The sequence below is a fragment of the Podarcis erhardii genome, assembly GCF_964252035.2.
Source record: "Podarcis erhardii genome assembly, chromosome: 10".
In the NCBI taxonomy this organism is placed as follows: domain Eukaryota; kingdom Metazoa; phylum Chordata; class Lepidosauria; order Squamata; family Lacertidae; genus Podarcis; species Podarcis erhardii.
In genome coordinates this window covers 47,035,207-47,061,030 of record NC_138500.1, presented here as the reverse complement: position 1 = coordinate 47,061,030, position 25,824 = coordinate 47,035,207, and the positions used below count along the sequence as shown (strand labels likewise).

Here is a 25,824-nt window from a genome sequence, read left to right as displayed (position 1 = left end):
TTGGAGCTGCAAAGTTTGCTAAGTTTGTGAAGATAAAAGCTGCTCGCTATTGTTCACAATAAATTTAGTCAAAGGTCAGATCATTGCTATTAAAATAATTGATTATTTTAAAGTTACCAGTCTGACTTGACTTTAGTTTCTTCAACTGAATCATATCAACATTGCTTCATTTATGCTGGGTATAAATAATCAGTTGGGTGCCCATGGAAATGAATGGAAGTTGTCTAATATTGCAATGCAATTGCAATGGAGGGAACAGACCCACTTTTATGGAAGATGGTTTACACAGGTGTACCTCCTGCATTGGAATGAATGGGGAAACTCCATATATGAACAGCATGGTTGCGTTGCAACTTCTACACTTGTAAGAATTCCCTGGTTTTGTGTCTAAGGTTAAGGTTTACAACTCCGTGTGATGCTAGCATGACATGCCATGCTGATCCTTCAGAGCATTTGGAATTATTGCAAAATATCTCTTCTTTAAACAAAAGCAAAAAGCTTCAGTTTTGAGGATGTCAACTCTTGGAAATCATTTGTATCGTTGTGAGGCATGCTTGTTCATTTTTTGTAAAAAGCTTCCATATGGTTTTATTTCCATCTTTCAAAGCAGTGCTTGTTCACTGCTGAAGAGCATTTTACCCTTAAAGATGGTTCTATATGCAGTGAAAAGTGGCTGGAATTTCTGTTGAAGAATGGGTGGCCTCTTTTTCAAAGGGAGCTAATTGAAATGTATTATGCCTACAACATGCCAGATAAACGTGCAAGGCTAGAATTCACAGAGGAGACCTAAGAAGGCACTCATGATTAATTGATCAGGTGTTCTCTTGCAAACTCTTGCACATCATAATTAAAAATGTATTACACAACTGACAGGGAATTTTTTTAAAAAAGAAATGCACATAAGGAGGTAGATTGCCTTGTTATGTTTCAACAACAAATACCTTTAAATCTTTGTCCTGGGATGTTGATTGCTGTGTGCATTTAAAATTTCTTGGTGCATGGCTTGGTTAAAAAAAACACAAACTTGCAAGGCTTGTGTCTGGACTTTGAAAACTGGCCTAAAGGCATTAAAAATCCCCAAACTGAGCTTGTTAGGAGATTAGCAGTGTGGAACTTGACAATGCATACAAAATGCTGCAGGAACAGTTGAGCAGTGTGTTTCATGCCCGCTGAACAAATCTCAAGAGTGTAGGCAGGTAAAAGCAGTCATGTAAAATCCATAACTAAATGAATTCATAATCTAATAAAATTTGTAAAGTTTGAATCCATGCAGAAATTATGGTGAGAGATAACAAATCCAAAGATGAGAAGTACATTCACTGTGTTCATATATATATTTAGAGCTGTGCCCCTCCGCCCAAACAAATTCTGACGTTATTACTTGAAAACCTATTCTCTAAACATTTGGAAATGGGTAGCTTATCTTCTATAAAGGCACCCCGTAGACATATTTCTGAAAGGATATAAATATCACAGTTCCTGCTCTGCATGTAGGTTTTTTTGTTGTTCATGTTCTGGGCTTGAGCTTGATAAAAACACATAGATAATTAACACCTACCTAAGAGGTTAGAGGTGATGCCAGATCAAGTTCATCCTAGTTTTAAAAGTATACCGTATTTTTTGCTCTATAAGACGCACCTAGTTTTTGGAGGAGGAAAACAAGAAAAAAAATATTCTGAATCTCAGAAGCCAGAACAGCAAGAGGGATCACTGCGCAGTGAAAGCAGCAATCCCTCTTGATGTTCTGGCTTCTGGGATAGCTGCGCAGTCTGCATTCACTCCATAAGACGCACACACATTTCCCCATACTTTTTAGGAGGGAAAAAGTGATGTAAATGTATTTTGAAAATAAATGTTTTATTAGGGTGAAATTAAATAATGAAAAGCAAGCTACTTTAAGAATAGGAATTCTTGTAACATTTGTATTGGGGCAAGATTATTCTGCACTAGGAAAATGGGCTTGTGAGTCTTTAAAACAAGAAGCCAAGATTGTGCTTGAATATCCTTTAAATATGGTTATGTTTTCTATTCCTCAGTCAATCGCCCACAATCAGACTTGGATGATGAAGCATGATTTGCAAGTGTAAACCTTGTAAAGGTACCCCTGCCCGTATGGGCCAGTCTTGACAGACTCTGGGGTTGTGCGCTCATCTCACTCTAGAGGCCGGGAGCCAGTGCTGTCCGCAGACACTTCCGGGTCGCGTGGCCAGCGTGACGAAGCTGCTCCGGCGAACCGGTACCAGAGCAGCACACGGAACGCCGTTTACCTTCCCGCTATAAAGTGGTACCTATTTATCTACTTGCACTTAAGGGTGCTTTCGAACTGCTAGGTGGGCAGGAGCTGGGACCGAACGGCGGGAGCTCACCCCGGTGCGGGGATTCGAACCGCCGACCATGTGATCGGCAAGTCCTAGGTGCTGAGGTTTTACCCACAGCGCCACCCGCATCCCTGTAAACCTTGTAGACTGCTGCTTATTTAAGTTTGGGTGAAAAGAGAAGTCAATCACTTCTTTTGCAGTCAAGATCACAAACACAGTGTGGCAGTTTTAACAGGGTTTTATCTGTCACAGACCGATCATCTTTTCGTTTAAAAAGTGATTCCCTGGTCCAACAATGTAGCACATTGTAGAACTGGCTGTTGTTATGTTACCTTCACTTAATCATCTTCAAGTTATTCCTAGACCGTTGCCAGATTTGATCTTGATGATCTGGACTTCTTTTTAATGTAGTATATAAAACAGAAAATATTTGACAGATGACAGACCTAACCAATACTTCAGCTTTAGTTTTACCTTGCAATTGACTTTGCACCAATTGCTGTGACCACATGGGTAAGTGGACGATATGGTGGTTGAACAGATGGCTATAAATTGTGGTCCAGGTGAAGCAAGTCATGTGGTTTCTTTAGCATGTACAGTTTGTAACTGCATCCACATTGACTGTGCCACTGCAAAGCTATTTAAAGTCAACTGAGGTCTGGTGCAGTGAATGCTTGATGAACTGGGTGTAAGGTAAAGCAGGCATTTGACTGCTTCAGCTGGTATGAATTCACTCCAGTTGCATTCTAAGCATGTCAGTTTGGCTCTGGTGACCGGCCTTTCGATGGGGCAGTTTTTGTAATGTTGCCCCTCCCTTTCCCCATAGAGGTTGGAGATTTGGTTGATGAGTAAGAGGCATATTTGACTTTCGTGGAGTGCATTATGATGTTGACACTGGAGTCCAGCAGTAAGCAGAAGACCAAGTTAGAGGCTGCAGGACCACTGGCTGAGGACTTGGACCAGGTCCCTAGCTTTGAGCCTGATACGGGTGAATAGGGGCTCCCTGAACTTGACAGGCAGGAGGCTACTGAAATGCATACTATAGCATCAGGACTTAATAGAAACACAGCCAAGACCCTCAGGTTGCACACAGGGTGGGAGACCGTGTAGTGAAGGAAAAGCACCTGCCTTCAGCTATGCCTTTAAGAGTCTGCAGTTCCTAACAAATGTGTCCTTTTATAGAAGAACTGGAATGAAGGCAGTGGCTCAACATGTCTTATCCAGCCCTTGTTGCAGCAAGCTGATCATTTTGAGCTCTGCTTTGTTGTACCCCATTGATTCCTCTTTAGGAATATAGTCTGCTCAGCGTGATTCTGAAATGCAAAGTCTTCTGTCTTGGAACGGGTTAGAAACAACACACACATTTTCATGTCACAATCACATTGATTGTAGCACATCGGTTGTAGAAAAAGGACATCGTCAGTGGATCTAAAATAATTGGTGCATAAATGCATTTCATGCTGTGTAGATGTGTGCAAAGCAGTGTGCAAGATTATATTATACCAAGTTTCTGGGAACTGCAGGTGGTGAGGGTGGTGTTGTGTTCAGCACCAGGCATCCTATAGACATCTGATTGCAGCATTCAAAATTCTCCAGGCGCCAGGAGCATTTTGCCCCTGGCTATTGGCCACTTAGGGACACAGGTGGCGCTGTGGGTTAAACCACAGAGCCTAGGACTTGCCGATCAGAAGGTCAGTGGTTCGAATTCCCGTGACGGGGTGAGCTCCCGCTGCTCGGTCCCTGCTCCTGCCAACCAAGCAGTTCGGAAGCACGTCAAAGTGCAAGTAGATAAATAGGTACCGCTCCGGTGGGAAGGTAAACAACGTTTCCGTGCGCTGCTCTGGTTCACCAGAAGCGGCTTAGTCATGCTGGCCACATGACCCGGAAGCTGTACGCCGGCTCCCTCGGCCAGTAAAGCAAGATGAGCTCCGCAACCCCAGAGTCAGTCACGACTGGACCTAATGGTCAGGGGTCCCCTTTACCTTTACCTTATTGGCCACTTGCTGCCAAGTGAAGATGCCAGGGTGGCAGGATGGCACCTGCCGTCTCCACCATCTGGAGGTGTGTACCTGGGGATCCTTGGCTCTTGACTGCTTTCACACAGCAGCAACACACCCTGTAGAATTCTTTCTGTTATATTTTATCTGCACAATGAGAATGAATTGCAGGAACCAAAAAATCGTTTTGAAAAATAGGACTTTAGAGCTGTCTGGTCCCCAAATGGCAACATTCTGTTTTGGTGATTGTAACACCTAGCTTACCGTATATATCTCAGTTTCTAATACTGTCTGATTGACCCCTGCAAGAACAGGGTGCCGGACTAGAAGGGCAATTGATCTGACCCATATATGTTCCTATGTTATTATAATCAACCATGTGTCCTAGTGCAAGTCAGCTGTGGCTGATGGCTTCTGTGATCATGTGACTTTGGGTGTTATTCCTGATTGTAATTGAATGATAAGCAGGCATTTTCCTCAGGCTCACCTCAGAGGTTACTCAGGCTAGATCTTTTTCCAAATTATTTTATGAACTGCTTACAAAGATGTAAATCAGAGTCTGCTGTTTTGTTAACAAAACAAAACAAAACAAAACAAAACAAAACAAAACACCTTTAAACCTTGTATCTAATAAGCATTATTTCCTTTTCTCCTGTTTATAGGAAAATGTATTAAACGTTGATTTAAATCATGCCTCATCATGTTTGGTCACATGCTGTGATGCAACACAACCAGAAGCAAGTTGCCTTAAACTTGATCAAGGTGTGAATAGAATTAGGCAGCAGATTGAATTGGTTAAGCAGATATAGATTGCCAAAGATCATGGGCATAACTTGTGATGACCTAATGCACAGTAATGGTAGAACTTAGCAAGGGGACCGTAACCTTATGATCGGGACTGTGGAACCTCAGTCCTGGGGGCAGAATGTGGCCCTTGAAGCCTCTTTTATTCAGCCCCCAGAGCTTTCCCCAGGCCACACTCCCTACTGATTCTGCTTTGCAGCCTCCTGGATGCTTTGCAGCATCCTTGAACTCTAATAATGCCTCTTGCTTATATAGATAAAGAGGAGAGAAGGGTATGTGAGTTTATGTGGAAACTAGCCTAGTGAACAAAGAGGGGAAATTACATTTGTTTCTTTGCCCACATTTGCCTCTGAACCTGCCCATAATTGGCATGTGGCCTTGGAAAGCTGCCCAGGAGGGATTGTGTCCCTTTAGCTGATCCGGATAATGATAAATGGAGCAGTGGAGGAATCAGTTTAGATGTTGAGAGTGGCTTTGGGAATACGACTGAAGAAGTGTGGCTAGCCTAATGCTAGTAAACTTGCCAAATTGAACTGTTGGCACTTCTGGTAATATCTAGAGGAGGTTTTCTCTAGGCTGCAGGTATGGATTTAAGTTCCTCTTTAAAGGCTACAAGAATACAGAGGCAAACATGGTGGAACTCTTTGCTCAGACGTGCTATGGCTAACTGAACTTTCACTGAGAGGGCTCCATCTCTCTGATTTAATGAGCTGCTACTCTCAAGTTCAGTTGGAAGATGGATTCCAAATAAGATGTTGGCTGTGCAGCTGATTCTTGGCTATGCAGGACTCTCTTTGTGATTGGCTGATTGTTGGTCTTTGCAGAGAGGCTTGCTCTGTATTTTGAAGCCCCGATAATCAGCTGATAGTTGGTGCTTCAAAGCACCTTGCCTCCAAATCCATTTCTGGCCCAGATTCAGCTTCACCTGATGTCCGTATATGATATTGGCTGTATGGCAGGTGGGCTTGGCCCAAGTGACGCCACAGGTTGGAGGTTCCTTCTCTGTTCCACAGTCAGTGACTGTCCTTTTAGTCAGGGCTACTGCACTGCTTTCTAGGGGAGCAGTCAACTCTCTTCACTCTGTTTGCCATTGGTCAGTTTTGAGTTAAGGAAATCCACTCCTTGTTACATAAGGCAGTTGTGCTTTATTTGGTTTATTTGGCTATAACTTTTGATAGAATAAAGATAACTCAGCACAGTTTGTTGCATTGTAGTTTGCATTAAATTATCCTTCTAATGATATATACTTTTATGGTATTATTCTAAAAAAGACTGATGTGATGATCCCTCAAACCTCAGAAATACAACTTTAAGGTTTCCACAATTTAAGCTATTAGTGTATCTAAGAAGGTTTAGCAGGATCTTTTCCCATAGAACATTTGAGCACAACAAAATCTGGAGCATTGAGGAAGACCTAGCTCTGTTAATGTTCCTAGTAGCTTCATTTGTGTCATCCATTACAGGAGCATCCTCATATTACTGGTGTAAAGTTTTTGTCCCTCTAAGGAAAAGAAAAGTAACATGAGAACCCCCAAGACCCCTTGTAAGTCATGGCTGGTTTAAAATAACCCTCCTCATTATCTTTGAGGTATTGTCATATTGTCTGTTCTGTCTGGAATTGTCCCACATTCTAGACACAACATGAATTGACACCAAAAAAGTACATAAAATAAACGTTGGCTGCCTTATTTTTTCCTCTAGAATACAAATCTGTGGTGGGTTTTTTCTTTTATCTCTTTCTTGAGTAAAATAAAATTATATGTGAGGAATGTTGACTGTACCACATTAAGTGACTGGACGTTCTGACCTCTTAACAGCTTTAATCTTTAAGAAATACTCCTTTCCAAATAAAATATTTTTTGACTCAAAGGTCATTGGTCCAATGGCCTGCATTGCAGGAATTTTAATATTGTGTTTTAATGTTGTAACTGACCCTGGGACCTTAGGGTGAAGGGCATGCAAATAATAAGAATTATTAGTTTGTTTTCAACACAATTTATAATTGGGAATGAGTCTTCCAGTATTTCTCTCTCTTTCTTTCTTTCTTTCTTTCTTTCTTTCTTTCACAATCCCAATAGTGTTTTACTTAGGAGTAAGTCACACTTAGTTTAAGGTGGCTTAGTTTCAGTTAAACATGCATTTCTGGCCACAGTCATACCCATAATTACTTGGGAATAAATTGCATTTATATGGGACGCGGGTGGCGCTGTGGGTTAAACCACAGAGTATAGGGCTTGCCGATCAGGTCGGCGGTTCGAATCCCCTTGATGGGGTGAGCTCCCATTGCTTGGTCCCTGCTCCTGCCCACCTAGCAGTTCAAAAGCACGTCAAAGTGCAAGTAGATAAATAGGTACCACTCCGGTGGGAAGGTAAGCGGCGTTTCCGTGCGCTGCTCTGGTTCTCCAGAAGCGGCTTAGTCCTTCTGGCCACATGACCCGGAAGCTGTACGCCGGCTCCCTTGGCCAATAAAGTGAGATGAGCGCCGCAACCCCAGAGTCGGTCACGACTGGACCTAATGGTCAGGGGTCCCTTTACCTAAATTGCATTTAACCCAGTGGAACTTACTTTCAAATCCACAGAATTTGGTCACATGCCTTTCAGAGTGGGGATATCATTACTTTCTGTTGGTTTATCACATCATTCCATATCAAAAAAGCAAGACCTCGAATGTTTCAGTGTTTTCTTCCTCTCTCTGAAAAATGTCTGATGTGAAAAATACATCTTTGGGGATGCGTAAAAAGCGTGTTCCACTGAAACAATATTCATTGGCAGGAAAGCACATAATCTCCGTTAGGACTATCTGAGCAGAAAAGTAGGAAGATCTAGTTCCTCATTATGTATATAATTGACTTTTAAATCATGTAACTACACGAAAATGAGCAAAGTATCATCTATTAAATGATTAGCTGGTGGTAAATATCCAAATATCTCTTTCAATCTCTGTATTTTTTTTGGGGGGGGGAGGGGAATGCAGTGAACCATCACCCTTCTCAGAAAGTGCCATTGTATGTTCTGTCAGTTTTGTGATATGCCATTATGTGATTATCTTGACATTAGGTAATACAAGTGATCTGTGCTTTGGTAACTTCCGTTCAGATTACTACAATGCTCTCAAAGGCAATGAATGTACTGCAGGAAAGCTTTAGGAAGAGAATATCAGCCTGGGGTTTCTTGGACACTCATGCTTGCCTGCATTTCTGATTGTAATCTCTAACCCCTTTTTTCAAATGCAAAGTCGGGTTTTGCAGCTAATTGGGGACTTAGTCACAACTTATCCTTAATTAAGAGGGACATATTGTTTGCTTGTTTGCTTTCTTTCTTGCTTGCTTACTCTGAAAGCCTAAGCTCTCCCAGGAAATTACCTATTTATTTATTTATTTATTTATTTATTTATTTATTTATTTAATTTGCATATCACCCTTCATCCACAGATCTCTAAAGCATCATACTACACCCCAAACAACAAATATGCTTACTTTTCATAAACAGATCTCCTTAAATACCTCCAAGGGCAGGCATGACTGTGTAAGAAACCTAAGCATGGGCAGCAATTAGTATTTTTCTTTGGGGGGTGTGGTGTGACCAATAATGCTGTGTGTGAATTGAGAGAAGCTCCCCACCATCTCTTAACAGTGGCGCTGCGGATGTTGGGGCTCATTGGCCAGCAGTAGCTGGCCATAAATGGTTGTATCACTCTACTTTGGGTCTACGTCACTTTGGCACATGTTCACTGATAAGTCTGTTCCATCCCATTTCCGCAATTCAAAAAGCAATGAAAAAAGTGCAGTTAACCAAGAAGAGAGTCAGAATATTTGAGAAGTCTGAAGGCCAGTAGATCACTTAAGTTGCAGTCTGGAAAAGTTGCCCCGCAGGTCACTTCATATCAGAGTTCACATTAATTTGTTCAAGCAGCCCTACTGAAGGAAAAGTGTTTCCCAACTTGCTTACTTATCAAGAGAATAATCAACAATAGCTGGCAAGGGAATTCTGAGAGGAGTCTGTGTGTGTGAGATGTCAGGTGAATGAAGCACAAGCCATGATAACTATACATTGGAGGCATCTCCTGATACACTCCTCTACATATTATGTTGTATTTCTGCTGGAAACTGAGGGGTGTAATCATCAGAGTGTTCGCAAGATCATTCTTCTTTACGATGCTTCTGCTTAAGACATTGGTTGCAAGCTACACATGTGCCTGTAGATGACTTTTCTGGCATCTGCAGACTCCTGATGACTTCCTTCCCCACTGAAATAAAGCTTGAAAGAAGCCTTCTGCTGTAGCCCGTTGAAGGGATTTTCAAGCCTAATTGCAGCAGAGCAGAGCGTTTTGGTGGGGAAGGGAGGCTTAGCTTTCCCCTTGCCAGCTGTGATGTTTCCACAAACACCAACAGAAGCCTAATTGCCCTGCGGGAGGGGTGGAGGCAGTGTGCACCAGATTGTGGTGCATGTACATGGCTGGCGTACACAGATAGTGACCTCCATAGTTCCTCCAGTTTGCAAATGTTCCCCTGAGTTCCAGGACACTGGTGACTCTTGGTTTAAGATGACCAAAGACTATTTGCCAGACTAAAATGCTTTTAAGGGATTAGATGGGAAGTTCAAGTTCCCCTAGAGGGATGGCTGCAGCATTTGTGGCAATCTCCACTAGAATTTGGTTGTAACCAAAGCACAGGTAAGTTCTCTTCTCTAGGCAGCCAGGGCTTCTTTAATGCGTTGTCCCAATAAAGTTTCATCTTACACTCACCGCTTTAAAGATTAAAGAGGAAGTTGTCTTTTTAACAAGTTTGAAGTGATAATTTTGCCCTACAATAGTGTGAATTTTATATTTTCACACGTTTCTCCTTGATGATATGGTGGAGATATTTGGCTACATTTATTTGCTTTGAGGGTAGCAGGGACCAACGGCAGTATTTTCCCAGCTTTGCGTGGAATTCCCTTTACATGGCATAGTCATGTACAGAGATTTGCCAATAAGTAAACTGATACATTAAGATGATAGATTCCCGAAGGAAAAACGAAAACACATGCATACACTATTAATTACAGGGCATAGGCACTACTGGGATTAGATGGGATTTCTTAAAGCCTAAAATGGTGAGATGTATGATAAAGCCGTGTTAATCACAGCTGTAAAGGGAGTAAAAGGAAATTTCTAAATCTCCCAGTTCTGGAGGAAATCTTGAAAACGTAACTGCAGAATATCTCAGAAAGACTCAGAAGCCAAAAGAGAAACAAGATTAAATCCTATGGATGGAATTCAACCTTGCACTAAGGAATTTGTTCCATCAGCGCAAGTATTTATACTTGCTATACAGAACAATTTCCCCTCTTAGATGTTGTTCTGTGGGGTTTTCCTCACCCAAAGCAGACGTGGGGAGGGTATGCAGGGGGAGGAGGGGTGGGGGAAAATCCCATTGTGCTGGTTTCCACTGGTACAACTACTAAGTTGAAAGTGGCTCAATGTACTGTTTTACTTAGAAAAATCTTAAGTATTTTTTAAAAATCTAGCCAGTTTTTTATTCTGAAATTTATCGTTTTGATTTATTAACTCCGGATTGTATCAAATGAAGGCACCTTTTAGTTAGGGAACCTCTTAAAGCCCTGCTGGGATGGGGAATGGCATTCCTTCCTGGAACACCTTCCAGTGGCAAAAGTGGCTAGAAGAAGACATGTAAATCTTACTACTTCGTCTTCTTTTACATTACGCCAATTCTTACACACTCTTCTATCCTCTATCCAGACAGGCAAGAGGCATTATCAGATTTTTATCTAATTTTAATTTTATTTTGTTTATGCGATTTATATACTGCTGAACTACAGTTGTCGCTAAGTGGTGAGACATTCAGGGACACATTCCCGCCAGGAAAAAACATTTGGAAGCAGGGCCAGTGAGGGATGTGGTCTGTTGAGAAGGGTGTGTGCCTTGGAGAGTCGCAGCAGGCATATGGAGAGACATGGAAGGCTACATTTGTCCCTCAGGGTTGAGGTTCCCCTGAACTATATCATGGTCAGCGGTAGAGCAATTGTTTTCAATGGGTCTCCTGCAAGTTTGCTGGCTCCTGGGGGCCAATACACTGTGGGTCCCCCATTTTTTTAATGTTCAGAGGGTTCCCCGTGCGACATCAGGATGTTGCAGGGCATCACACGTGGGGGCCCTCAATCCTCTGGACAAGATGGTGCCTCTGGTCTCTGTGAGTATGAGCTACTCAGATTCAACCTTCTTTTTCAACATGGATGCAAGCTATTGAAAGTTGTAACCTAACTTTGCCCATTCTTTTCCCGATTGCTCATATTTAAGGAGGTGTACACTACCTTAAGCAGTAATGATTTTTATAACCCTAAGCACAACATCTGAAAATAACACTCTTCTTCATCTATTTATTTCTCAGGTGTACTTAGTCAAGCCAATACTCCTCAGCCTTGTCTTGCTCACCGTCTTTCAGCCCCTTCCCCCATTATCTTCATACTGGAAAGTTAATATTAGGTTTACAGGAATGTTGTATGCCCTATTATGTTAATGTAAGGAAAGTTATATACATATTACATGCTTTGTATATACAATGGTACCTTGGTTGTCGAATGTAATCCATTCCAGAAGACAGTTCGACTTCTGAAACGTTTGACAACCGAGGCTCAAAGGGCGGTCGGCTCAGTTAATGGAGGGAAAAAAATTGACTTCCGAGGTGCATTCGAAAACAGAAGCAATTACTTCCGGGTTTTTGGCATTCGGATTCTGAACCTTTCAGCTTCCGAGGCGCTTGAAAACCGAGGTACCGCTGTATATAGTTTTTTAACTCTAGCTATATAAAAATTCAGCTACATACTTCTTGCACACACTCAGTTGGAAGAGGCAGCCAGTGATGTCGGTTAGGCTTGCGTATGAACAATCACACATAGGATAGGTGAGTGTTTTTAGCGAGCCATATTAATTTATAGCTGCTTTGCATGCAGTTAAGAAAATGGTTTATGCACATAACTGCCAAAGGATCTGTGAAGGTGCAGGGGAGATAAAATGTCTGTTTACATGTAAGATGACACATTTTTAAATTAAAGAATTAGTCAAAAAGAACTGCCACGCTTGCTTTTATTAACTCGGTCTCTGATGTCAATTAGAATGACTGCTAAGTCCAGATATATGTATCGAAAGGGTGAGGAGGCAGTTGGAAGATGTAATAATTTAATTAATAAGGATTCTCTGTTTCTGAGTGTCCACTCCAATTTCCCTGGGAAGTCAGCATTCAAGTCAGGGACAGATCGTATGCTTCCTGACTCCCCAAGCCCCAGGCTTTTGTGTTAGCTGCCATTACTAACATTTTTAGTTTGTTTTGGCCTGCAAAACAAAGGCAAGTTCTTTAAAGAGATATGTCCAAAGGATAGTCTTTGTCAAGTATGTTGATTTGCTTTTCCATACATTCTTATCAATAGTCTAGACACAAGGAGAACACAGTGAATAGTCTATCATTTTTAAAGAAGCAGTTTCCTTCCTTAAACAAAGAGGTTCTCAGTCTGTTTTACGAAAGGATGGGAGCAGCATTTCTCTATAGAAGAGAGAGATAACAAAGTGATTTTTCTTTGTGCCTCTCATCTAATCAATAGATAAATAAAATGAATGCTGTTGTGGGAAGTATGCACTGACTATATATTTAAAAAAACCCAACCTACCAGAATTGCCTAACAATATCATATAACATAATTACAAATACTTTTGAACTTATCTTGTGTGTGTTTTTTTTACAGAAAGCAGAAGCTACTGGAGAAAAACGACCAAGAGGCCGACCCAGGAAATGGGTAAGTATTGCATTTTTAGTTTTTATAAAATTAAAATTTCCTCTTTTAAGAATTCAGCAAGGTAACCTTAAAAAGAAAGAAAGAAGGCAGCTATTTCGTTTTAGTTTAACGAACGGCTGCGGTCAGTTTGCCTCAATCCAGTGAACCAGACCCCATCATCAGAGGTTGGCATTGGCAGGCATGTTCCAGGGCCCGTGAATGGGTGGAGGGCACAGATTGCTAATGCCAGGCCTGAGATGGTTGGAGTTAGCACATCACAAGTGGGGGGGGGGAGAGAGAGGTGGCACAGAAGGCGGCCACACATGCTCCCTATAATTGCCTTGATGAATGACCTCCTCCCACCCCCGGCGTGAGACAGGCTATATATGCTCATTATCCTTGTATGGTCTATATATATCCCCACCCCCTGTAATGGCTAGGGGCAAAAAGTCTGTGTCTGACAAGGTAGGTACTACTCCTTCTCCCCACTGCCACCATCACTGCTCTTCCATGTCCTTGGAGCCTCCTGGCCAGAACCCACTCCCCTCCACACCATGGCAATGGCAGTGAGTCATGGAAAGGGATGGGACCTGTGCAAGTTCTGCAGTGAAGGAGAAGAGCAGCGACCCATAGCAGCACTGGTGAGGAGCAGATTCTGGATTGGGGAACTTGGGGCTTGCAGAGGTTGCTGGACTCCAGCTCCCGTTGCCCTCAACCAGCATGGCCATTGGTCAATGAAGATGGTACTTGCAGTCCAACAAAAATTTGGAGGGCCATAGGTTCCCACCCTGATGTGCATTTATAGGGGAGCAGAGGGGCTCACTAGAGGCCTCTTGAATGGGACTCATGAAAACCTGCAGCACCCTTGCTGAGAGTTAAAGGCAGGTGAGGAGTTATCTCCGCTTCCTACCTTTAGACTTTGGGAGTTTGCTCAAAGACACATTTTACTACTGTTTGCTGGGAGGGGATATCTGTGTCTTATCAGCATGAATGAACCTCAGCTCTTCACTTTTTTCTTTTTTTGAAAGTGAGAGGTGGAGGGGAAACAGAACACTGAGGTAGTTTGTTGAGTAATTGAGTTACAAAGGTTAAAGAGTGGGGTTTATCAGGAGTCCAAACGTGATTAGGAAAGAGGATAACATTCAAACGCAGTGTATACAAAAAGCAGGTTAATAAACAAAACTCCTTTGTCTCTTTCATGAATGTCCCATAGTTTCTGGAAAACACCCTGCTCCAATTGCAGGAAACCTATACCCACTCCCTCAGTGATTTATATTATTTCTCCTTTCTGGGTCACTTCAGAGATGGAAAAGGCGGGCCTAAGGCAGAGGCAGTTTTAGGGCAGCACAACCGGTGCGATCGCTGGGGGAGCCAAAACAATGCTATAGAATGTAGTGAGAGGTGGCAAGGAGAGGGAGCGAATTTTAGTGTCACTGAGGGTGTCACTGAAATTTGAGAGCCCCAAGTCCACCACTGCCTGAGGGAAGCGAATTTGCACATGCAGGTCACTTTGCTAGGCCAACTCAGCATCTGAGGTAAGGTTTGTGCCTCCCAGGGCCGCCACCTGGATGGAAGAGGAGGAGCTGGAAAATATCCCCTTGCACCTCTTAAAGCAGCAGTGGTGTGGCATGCACAGAACAAACACATGAAGCATGCAGGGTGCACATTCACTGTCACACATGCAGAGAACAAGACCATACGCTGCTCTCTTCTTTCCTTTGCTCAGGCTGCTGCTCTTTCTGGTGCCAACACAGGCCCGGTCTCTCTACCTAATAATAATAATTTATTTATACCCTGCCCATCTGGCTGGGTTTCCCCAGCCACTCTGGGCAGCTCCTAACAGAATATTAAAAACACAATAAAACATCAAACATAAAAAACTTCCATAAACAGGGCTGCCTTCAGATGTCTTCTAAAAGTCACATCGTTGTTTATTTCCTTGACATCTGATGGGAGGGCGTTCCACAGGGTAGACACCACTACTGAGAAGGCCCTCTGCCTGGTACCCTGTAACCTCACTTCTCACAGTGAAGGAACCTGCAGAAGACCCTTGACGCTGGACCTCAGTGTCCTAAGCCCACAGGGTCTTCTCGTCAGGGACGAGTGCGTCCAAAAGTGAGTGTTGCCACCCAACACTCTTTACCCAAGCCCCACAGCCCCATGGGATGCCTGTTGCCTCCTCCGCCATTTGCTGGTGGGGATGCAGATATCCCTTCCCTGTTCATCAGATGACCTCATGAGCAGCGGAGGAGGCAGTTGCCTCACTATCAAGGTGCAAGACTGGGAGGAGTGCTTTATATGTTTCTGCCCATCCTGGTGCCATGTCCACATTATCTTTCCTTTTTACCATTTATGCCAAAATGTTTTTTGGGGGGTAGGGTAGGATGAAAAATTTGCTTAGGGGCTGGCTCAGGTTCCCTGGCCAGGAGTTAACTACCCCTGAGTTATATTATTGAATCTATCAAAGAGTTTTAAAACTCATGGTTATATATTTTTATCAGAAGATGATAAATTAGTGCTGTTATTATTATTTTTAATCACCCTTATCTAGTAATTATTTGTGGATGTGGGAGATCTGATGCATCTAAAGGGATACACACCCATACCTGCGAAAGGTGTGCATAGCTCCCTCCATTGAAGTGAATGCTTTATGGAAGGATCTCTAGATATATAATGGACCACACATGCAGAACTCTTGTGTCGAGGGCCATGTAGAAAGAGATGTAAAAAACAAACAAACGGAGGCGGATCTTACCCAAAGCCATTTGGCCCTTTGCATTTTAACAACCCACCTCACTTTACACTTCACCTCTGTTTGTCATACACATTTCCTTTAAACCTTTAAATTGCACTGGAGTTATTTTCGTATTTAATCTGGTGCATTTGCAGTTAGCATTCCTTCTAAACCACTCTATTATTTATAATAGGGGTCACTGGGATTTTTGTTTTTTTATGATATTTGAGGTGGGGTAGAAGGTGCAAAATTACATGTGGTTGAGTTTTGCGTTTTTACTTTTTTTGTATAAGTTTGCAAGCCTTTCTTTTTGTGAGTAGGATTCTGTGTCATATGTTGTTCATCAAACTGTAAAGTATTATTTCTCCTGTTTCCTTCAATGTGTACATGCAGAGATATATTAGCTAACGGAGCTCTGCAGAACTTGTGGTAGCCAAGTCTTCCTGCCAGTTCCAACTTATATACTTTACATCTGGTGATTCTTGTTGTTTTTTTGAAATGGTAACTAAATTTATTGGACCAATATGATACCTTGGAATAGTAGTAGTAGTCATAATAATAACAATGGCATAAAGTGCATTCTGAAGCATGTAGTAAATTACTTTATCTTTTCAATAAAATAATATTGCTCCTAAAAAGCATTCTGTGAAAGTAAGACTACTGGAATAAGCATAGAGCACAGTGTCATGCATTCTTTGATCAGGGAGACCCAAATACAAACCAAAATCTGGAATCGGTATCTTAGTTTCAAATATACAAACGATTATTTGTTGTTGCCCAAGGCCTGACATATTGGTCACAATCCAGGCAATCTCCGTAGATGATTAATACATTTGTAAATTGCCTTCCACGTATAGGTTCCAATGTGATTTACAGATATATCCTTAAACCAGCTAAAATAAGTACAAGAACAACCAGGTGTAGGTTTAAAAACAACACGGAATGACCTTTGCACCTGGTCGAGAAAGCTAGTTGAAACAAAAATGTATTCGGTTGTTTTCGTAAATTACAGATAGTGGGCGGCTGTCATATCCTGACAGGAATATGGTTCCACAGATACTTGATTTGAGCCCAGTGATTTTAGTGGGAGCTGTGTGCCGGATCGTAGCCAATGGCTCTGATTCCCCCAAGCGATCTGTGGCCTGAAGTAGGCTTCTGTTCACAGGTTGCCATACCGAAGATGAGTTGTGTGAGTCAATATGTATGGTGCAGGGTAAAAATAGGATCCCCATCTCTCGGGATTGGTTAATGCTGTGATCCTTGCAGAAGTGGATTCATGCATGACGACTAGCCGTCAGTGCAGCAGGCTTTGACATTCCTTCTCTCTGCCTGCAGTCAAAGATGAACATCTCTTTAGAAGCTGTGTACAGTCTTTTAAAGTAGTGAACATAGGAAGCTCTTTGCCCCACGGCTCTTTACAAAGAACTGTGAATTGAAGCAATTAACCTGTAAATTTCATTGACTTCAGGCTGTGTTTTTCAGCTCAATTTGCTTAATTTTGCAGCCATAATGGAACACTTTTTTTTTAATGTGGACATTAATACATTTTTATTGCATCTCTCCATGTACTCCAGGTAGAGGAGGATAAAATATGTCTGTATTAAATAATAATTTCAATTTGAAAAGACAGCACTTTTAAAACAAGCAGGAACACAAAAAGTGCTAACATGCTTATAATTAGGTGGTTAGATCAGTTCTCAGCCCAAAGCCTTGGAAAACAAGTAGGTTTTATGTCTCTTTCTAAAATCCAAACACTCGTCACCTTCTAGAATGTTGTTCTTTTAACTCAGGGCTATCGGTGAAAAGGCCATGTTTCTTGCTGTGACTGTTTTAACTTCCCACAAGGAATGAGCACAGAGGCAGCTTCTAATCAAAATATATCCATTTGCAAGGGAGCTCATATATGAAGAGATGCTTACTGAGGTTTGTAACGTGCATACCAAAAAGGAGGGGAAGGTAGGCAGAGATTGAAGGGACCTGTGAACTTTCTGACATATTTTCTCCATCCATGAACTGTATTTTTTTGCCACAGAACGCTACTAAGACATTTCCCCAATAAATGTAGCATTTGTAGCAGGCTCATTTTTCCAATATTCTTTAATTTTCAGAGCACTGGATGATGGCCCCGGCAGTGATACGAGCTATGTTTTAAAGAAAATAGTATCTGAATGACATGTTACACGTCTCACGCAACTGTGTAGTGTTTTTTCTTCTTTTTGCTGCTATGGTTGAAGCATGGAGGCTAGACCATTCAACTGTATGATTATGCAGCACCATCAGAGAAGGTGGCATTTGATAGACTTTTGTAAACAAAAAAGGATAAGCAATTGTCATGAACCCTGCAGTGTTCGCCGGATCGGGCTTCGATTGTCAGGCCCACACAGAGGAGGTAGAGAAAAAATTGGGGAGCCGGGCAAACTGTAGGAAAGAGGAGGGGGGTATCTCCTTTCTGCCATGACTTCAACCACTTTGAAAGGAGAAGCATGTATACTGGCTCTCCCCTATGACCCTTTGGTGGACCAGAGAGCCTCAGTGGAGGCTGGGGAGGGCTCTGATAACTGATGGGGAAGGCTGAATAGGAGGTGGGAGTAACTGAGCAGGAGGGTGCAGGGTTGTTTCCTAGAATCAGGTGCTGCCTTTGCAGATGGGAGCAGACCCTGGTAGAGTGTGTGTGTGTGCAAGCTCAACATTCCTGCTTGGCAAAAGAGTCTTGTGAGTGAGCACACCACACCTCATCTTTAAAAGCTTGGCAGGAAGGGTGAGAAAACTTGTTGGGACACCTTCCTTGCTTCTGTCCAGTTCTGAACCTCTTACCTTGCTTCTGAACTCATGAATCTTGGCTCTTGAGCACTGTGTGTGCTGCTGAGCCCACACCATTACTTGCCTGAACGAAGATCTTCCTTATGTACAAGTCAGAGCCTCTGTCAAATTCTTTTGGTTGGGAGCTAGGACCAAAGGTTGCACTAAATTTTGTCAGTGGGAGAACAAGCTGCTGTCTCAACCACCATACCTGTGCTGCAGTGTACGTTTTTGCTAGCAATCATAATAGCAAATCTCCATATCAGAAAAGACCCCTCGGTTCCATTTGTTAAGTATAAAAGTCATTGCCACACTGGTAGAAAATAAAGTTGTGCTGGGTGTTTGGGTATTTTTCTATGGGACAAGAATGCTATATATTAAAACAGAAGCCATTTAAAAAACCCCGCCTAGAAGCAGAACTGGTGGTCAGTTCTCACTTTCAGTAATTACCAAGGACAGTCATTAACTGTTTGATGTCAACATCCACTGATAACTTACTTGCCTGAATAGCCCATGTCACAGATTTAATACCACTGCTATAACATTCATATCACCTCAAATGATGCTTCTGAATGGTGAATTCACACTTTCAGCTACCTGCCTTCAAGTATACAATAATCATGAGAAGTTTGTATGCATGCATTAACCTTTCACAAGGGTGAACGGATTATGATTTATTATGAGCAGAAAGACATACACCATGCTAATTAGGCCTTTTAAGACTGCAACCCCAAGCATGCTTACTAGTGAATAAGTCCCAATGAATGCAGAGAGCCATACTTTTGAGTAAGCATGCTGATGATTGTACCGTAAAGTGCCATTTATTGAAAACAAGTGTCTGATTTCCACTGTGATGGACGTATCTAGTTCTTGGTGGAGAAGATACCTCTCGTGAGGTAGGCTCAGCATTTGTGACACTCTCGAGAGTTTCCAAATGTGAGTGGTCTATGTTTAGGAAAGTGGATTATGAGTCACGATTCCTGGGTTCTGTTTCTAGTTCAGTGAGGTGTCAGGCAAGCCGTTTACTATCTTCCGGGCTAAATATACCTTTTGACAAGTGTATAATGATTCCATTTTTATATGCGATACTTTGGGAGCGATTCCAAGCCCCTTGCGCTTACTCCCGTGGGGAATCTGAGTTTAGTTGCGAAGCATGCAAGCATATGCATATCTCTTTTAATGGTGTCACATTATATAGAGTTCCGAGGGCCCCATATAAAAGGCATGTGCACTGTGTGTATTTTCCTCCTCCAAACGAAAACCCAAAATGAAACTCCCTCTTCTATTTCCTTGTAGCACTGGATATGCTGTATATGAAAGCAGGCATCTCTTATTAAGCAATAGCAACTGAAAAACATATTTCCCAGGAGATGGTTTCTAATTTTACGACACATGGAGGTTTTTTAAAACCACCAATAAAGTACTTTATGTATGACCTAGGTAACTCTACCTGTTTTTATTCATATTTCTTGCACTGTATTCCCTTTCATTTATTTGTTGCTGGCCTCAGATTTTGAAAAAGCCAAGTAACGACTGCAAGGATCAGAAATGAGCCAGTGTGGTGTAGTGGTTAAGAGCGGTAGTCTCGTAATCTGGTGAACCGGTTTCGCTTCTCCGCTCCTCCACATGCAGCTGCTGGGTGACCTTGGGCCAGTCACACTTCTTTGAAGTCTCTCAGCCCCACTCACCTCACAGAGTGTTTGTTGTGGGGGAGGAAGGGAAAGGAGAATGTGAGCCGCTTTGAGACTCCTTAAAGGGAGTGAAAGGCGGGATATCAAATCCAAACTTTTCTTCTTCTTCTTCTTCTTCTTTGATAAAATCTCTGTAGTCTGCTCTTGATACCTTACACAAACGATAATAAGTTTTTTGATAGTAGTGAAGTCTCTGATACAGTTTTTGAATACATTTAAATTAGCAGTAGAGGTACCATTGTTCATGCTCTTGGATGTGGAAGGGAGTCACTGGTGTTACAAACATAACCGTATGTATGGTCCATTGTTTTCCCTCTGGAAATTTCCAGTGTTGCCAACAAAAGAATTTGCTGTGTTTATGGAGCAGGTTCACTGTAAGGCTGAGATTGAACAGTTGTTGCATATTTGCATTAAATGCTACTTTATCAGCTTATTTCTTTGGTAATCTAACAAAACATGGCTGCTGAATTTTAATAGTATACAGGCCATATGTCCTGCATGAAAATTATATTTATACCCCCACCTTTTTTTTTTTACAAGCCAGGTATGATGATTTAATGATATTTTATTTGTAGGCCACCCTGGTACATAGGGTGTAATTAGTTAATACATAACATATAAAACAGCTTAGGGTGGTGTGTTAGGTAATTCCCACGTGTTTGGATCTTTTTTTGCAGGTTTTCACGATCAAGTTCCCAGGAATGTTTTGGCCTGTTCCTGGGTGGGGGTTGGTTTTCCCCCTCCAAATTTAGCAGTAGGCTGTTGTCAGACATATGGGGCCTTCTTTGACAGGCAAGGAGTGTAGCAACTCTCTTGTCTATCTGTCTTACATCATGGAAGACAGTATCCCCGAGTTGTGTGTTCTATTCTAACTGTTCCATGCTGTAGTGAAAGCTAGAATCAGAAAGGTGTCCCTCTCATCTGGAACGATACTATAAAAGGCAGGAATCACTATGATTGTTTGGTCTGGTCTCAGTGATCCTCTGAATGGTGGTGTTGGACTCTTAAATCAAGGGACTGCCACCTGATTCTCTTTCCACACTCTTATTAGTGGCCAGCCACTTTGCAATATGGGACGCGGGTGGCGCTGTGGGTTAAACCACAGAGCCTAGGACTTGCCGATCAGAAGGTCGGCGGTTTGAATCCCCGTGACAGGATGAACTCCCATTGCTTGGTCCCTGCTCCTGCCAACCTAGTAGTTCGAAAGCATGTCAAACTGCAAGTAGAGAAATAGTTCCTCTCCGGCGGGAAGGTAAACGGCTTTTCCGTGCGCTGCTCTGGTTTGCCAGAAGCGGCTTAGTCATGCTGGCCACATGACCCGGAAGCTGTCTGCGGACAAACGCCGGTTCCCTCGGCCTATAGAGCGAGATGAGCGCGCAACCCCAGAGTCAGTCCTGACTGGACCTAATGGTCAGGGGTCTCTTTACCCTTTACCTGACTTTGCAATATGGCAGAGGAAATATAAAAAGATCCAGAGAGAACAAAGACTTTTCCATTGCCTGACTGGCTTACTTGACCATTCCCAACCGCTGAACCATGGCGGCGAGGGAAAGAATGTAGGAACATGCCTTATAACGACTTTGACTGGCAGCAACTGTTGGATTGCAGGCAAGAGTCTTTACCAAACTAACTCAGGATACTTGGCGGCTGAATCTGGGACCTTCTGGATGCAAAGTATGCTGTCTATCACAGAACTATGAAGAGAAAGCAGCATGCCTTTACAGCAGCCCAGCCAGAGCCTATGCTTCCCTGCACACTCCATCCCACCTCTTGATTCAGTCAACCTCTATCTGCTCTAAATCATGTAACTTTTCTATAGCTGGGCCAATAGCAGCTGGTGGGTGAGCAGTTTCTTTGGGGAAATGGCAGTGAGAGAATGGGTTACCTCGCACAGCACCATGGTCCTGATCCGCTGATATTTAGGGCTGGGCAATACCTGTTTTTTTTTAACATTGTGCTATATCACCAGCTAAACATCATAATATACCAATATATCACAATGTTTGAAATAGGGATGGAGGCATTGACTGGCTTCATGCTTTCTTCTGCTCTTGTGATTTGCTGTCTATGGCATGAGGCAAGGACTGAGCTGAGCTGGCAGAATTAATAGGCACTGCAGGACTCGTGAGAAGCGTTGAGTGGCTTCACAGTTTTCCCCACATTGTGCTTTTTGCATAGAGAGTACTGACACACACGCACGCCATGCTTGATGATATATTGCCAGCTCGAGAATTATAAAACCAATATCAAATATGGACTTCAAACTGGTTTTGGACGGTATATTGATATATCGCCCAGCCCTACTGGTGTTGTGATTGCATCTGATAATTATAGAGTATTCATATATGCAGTAACAGTGTTACTTATTTCTTCTTGATCCTGGTAAATCATAATTCAGGGATCCAGCCCAAGCCCTTATGGCAGCTCTTTGCCAAAGAGATGGGAGACCCAGTCACAGATCTCTGCTATTGCAGCTGCTTTTGGGCCCTGACAAATAAGAGGCAACCTGTGCTAAAATGATCAGCGAGACAGCCTGGAGTTTGCATCTGTTATGTTTAAGTAGCTTACTCACATTTGAAAGGCAGGCTGGAACCTGTAGTTCCAGTGTGCCGTAAAAAGGGTGACTTGATCCAATATGTTATCTTAATCTAGTTTGACTGTCGCATCAATTAGACTCATCAAGATGAACTGGGGACCCTTTTCATGTCCTAATACAAACACATGGGATTTTTCCTTTTATGATCTTAACAACGTTGCTTTGTGCTAACATATCCTTGAGGTTTCCTTTGTGCTTGCTTAGAACTCATTCATACTGTATTGTGACATGTCGGTGATGACAAAATCTGTCCTGGGGGCCTGTTTTTACATTTGTCTGTTAAGGGAACTTTTCTTTTTTTTTTACAAATAGAAAAAGAAAATAAAAGCTTGCCATCAGCTCATAAGCTTTACAAATCCTGAATAGAAGAAGCAGCTGTGGGGAGCATGCATTCCTAAATGTTTAAAGCATTTATACAATAATTGGGTGCAACAGAGCTCTTCCTGTAATGAATGGGCCTGATTCTGGTCATGCTTCATTCAGAGTTCATACCGAAGTCATTGGCTGGTCTGCATAGGAGGCAATCAAATGATCTTCCTGTACATTTGCAAAAGTTTGGGAAGAAGTGTTCCAAAGCGACTGTGATCTGATTTCTTAGTCTGAGTATAGGAGTGGGAAATTGGTTGTGGATTCCACTTCCAAGCTCCAGAGCATTGTTTCAAGAATAGAGAGTACCAGTACTGGCCAGTTGAGTTCTGCGAGTAATAATATATATATTTTTAAAAGATATTCCTTACGCAAACGATTTTCAGTAGCAAGCAAAAATTTTCAAAGTTATTAGTTTGCATTTGTATTAATTTACAAAGCCCTGAACAACTTAGGTCCACGGTATCTCAGGGATCACCTGAACCCTTCTATCCCAGCTCAATCCGGAGGAGCATCATTGGTCCCTCCCAGTGTTGGCGAGGCTCATTTGACAACAACAAGAAATAGTGTCATACAACGGAGTGCTCTGCCAACAGAAATTCAACAGGTGCCTTTTGTTTCACCTTCTAAATGCCTGCCGAGAACTCTTCTATTCCGCCAGGGATATGCAAGCAATTGAGAATACATCTTTCCACAGTACTTAATTGGCATTTGATTTTAGCTTTTGTATATGGTTTTTATTGTATGGTTTTACATACTATTGTTGTAAACTGCTTTGATTTTTTTTAATGAAATAGTGTTGTATCAAATATTTTATAAAATAGATAAACTATAAGCATGGGTTTGGGAATGCAAGATTAGTCAGCTATCATGTTTATGCATCTACCTACTTACTTCCCTAGGGACGCGGGTGGTGCTGTGGGTTAAACCACAGAGCCTAGGACTTGCCAATCAGAAGGTCGGCAGTTCGAATCCCTGCGACGGGGTGAGCTCCCATTGCTCGGTCCCTGCTCCTGCCAACCTAGCAGTTTGAAAGCACGTCAAAGTGCAAGTAGATAAATAGGTACCGCTCTGGCGGGAAGGTAAACGGCGTTTCCGTGTGCTGCTCTGGTTCGCCAGAAGCGGCTTAGTCATGCTGGCCACATGACCCAGAAGCTGTATGCCGGCTCCCTTGGCCAGTAAAGCGAGATGAGCGCCGCAACCCCAGAGTCGGCCATGACTGGACCTAATGGTCAGGGGTCCCTTTACCTTTTTACTTATTTCCCTTATTTTAAAAAATGTGACCAATGGTCAGGGTTGGATGGGAGTTGTAGTTCAACCACAACAGGGAACCCCCCAGCTTTTCCATCTCTGATTTATGGCCTATTAATGGAGTAATTACATCAGTGTCGTAACACTGTCCTGCAAATTCCTTATGCAAACTTGATTGCTTGGAAGCAGAGTAGCAGAGGACATGATATATCATTACAGACCACAAACCCAGTTTTATCAGTTTACCTACTGAGGGATGATGACAGGGAGAGAGCAGGTGCTGAGTATTTGCTCCCCCCCCCCCATTCTCAAAGTGGCAGCCATAAGTTGCCAGCCAAGCTTTACAGTAATAGCATTCTCCCCTTCTTTTTATAGACAGGGAAGAGCTGTACAGAATGCATCTAATAAGGAACCAAGTGCATGCCTTTAATACCAATACCTCATCTTAATAGAACATTGGATGGAAAAGTTGTGGACAAGCTTCTTCATTTTTTTAAACGCTCTACAAATTTTCTGCCCCACTTCTCCCTATATAATTTGACCTATAGTGGGCATGCAGTGTTCATTTCCATTATATCAGAGCAGGTAAAATCCTAGAGAGTGCCTAAAAGCATAAACCTCCAGTGATTGGGGGGGGGGGTGTCTCCCTATATACCGTATTTTTTGCTCTATAAGACTCACTTTTCCCCTCCTAAAAAGTAAGGGGGAATGTGTGTGCATCTTATGGAGCGAATGCAGGCTGTGCAGCTATCCCAGAAGCCAGAACAGCAAGAGGGATCACTGCTTTCGCTGCGCAGCGATCCCTCTTGTTGTACTGGCTTCTGAGATTCAGAATATTTTTTTTCTTGTTTTCCTCTTCCAAAAACTAGGTGCGTCTTATGGTCTGGTGCATCTTATAGAGTGAAAAATACGATAATTTGACCTCTAGTGGGCATGCAGTTTTCATTTCCATTATATCAGAGGAGGTAAAATCCTAGAGAGTGCCTAAAAGCTTAAACCTCCAGTGATTGGGGGTGAATGATAGCACTAGACTATTCTGTATAATACCCAGGAGGTTGTAACTTCCTGAAACATCTGGATCTGGCTACTGTTGGCAAGGAAAAATTACTCGGCTCGATGAGCCACTGTCTGGCTCAGTAAAGCTGTTCTTATGAGGGCATTGTGATTACATCTGATTGTTTATAAAGTAGGCATACATGCACTCACGTTCAGAGCGTTACATTCTTCTTGATTCTCCAGTGAAATTATAATTTGGTGAGTGATATTGCTGTGTGGTATCACGGTCATTGGCAATTGGTCATTTGAAAATGTCCTCATACAAGGAAATCCTGCCAAAGGGAAATGAGATGCAAAGGATGAAAGCGGCTGTTGTAGAATGATTTTAAACATGATTTCATAGCCAGCTAGAAAAATTGGTAATTGCATCCTACTGCATTTGCCTCTGGTTTAAATCCATTAACTCAAGGGTGTTCCATCGAGGGTGGATGTACAGTATTCTTTT

General features: G+C 42.4%; 1 protein-coding gene across 2 annotated transcripts in view; it reads left to right on the top strand.

Moving 5' to 3' along the window:
* The window catches only part of HMGA2 (high mobility group AT-hook 2), a 137,765-nt gene that overhangs the window by 5,168 nt on the left and 106,773 nt on the right, over positions 1–25,824 (top strand). For both annotated transcript variants that reach the window (XM_081878149.1, XM_081878150.1), the window contains exon 3: positions 12,857–12,907. In XM_081878149.1, coding sequence (XP_081734275.1) covers positions 12,857–12,907 — 51 coding nt within the window. The remainder of the gene's footprint in view (positions 1–12,856; positions 12,908–25,824) is intronic.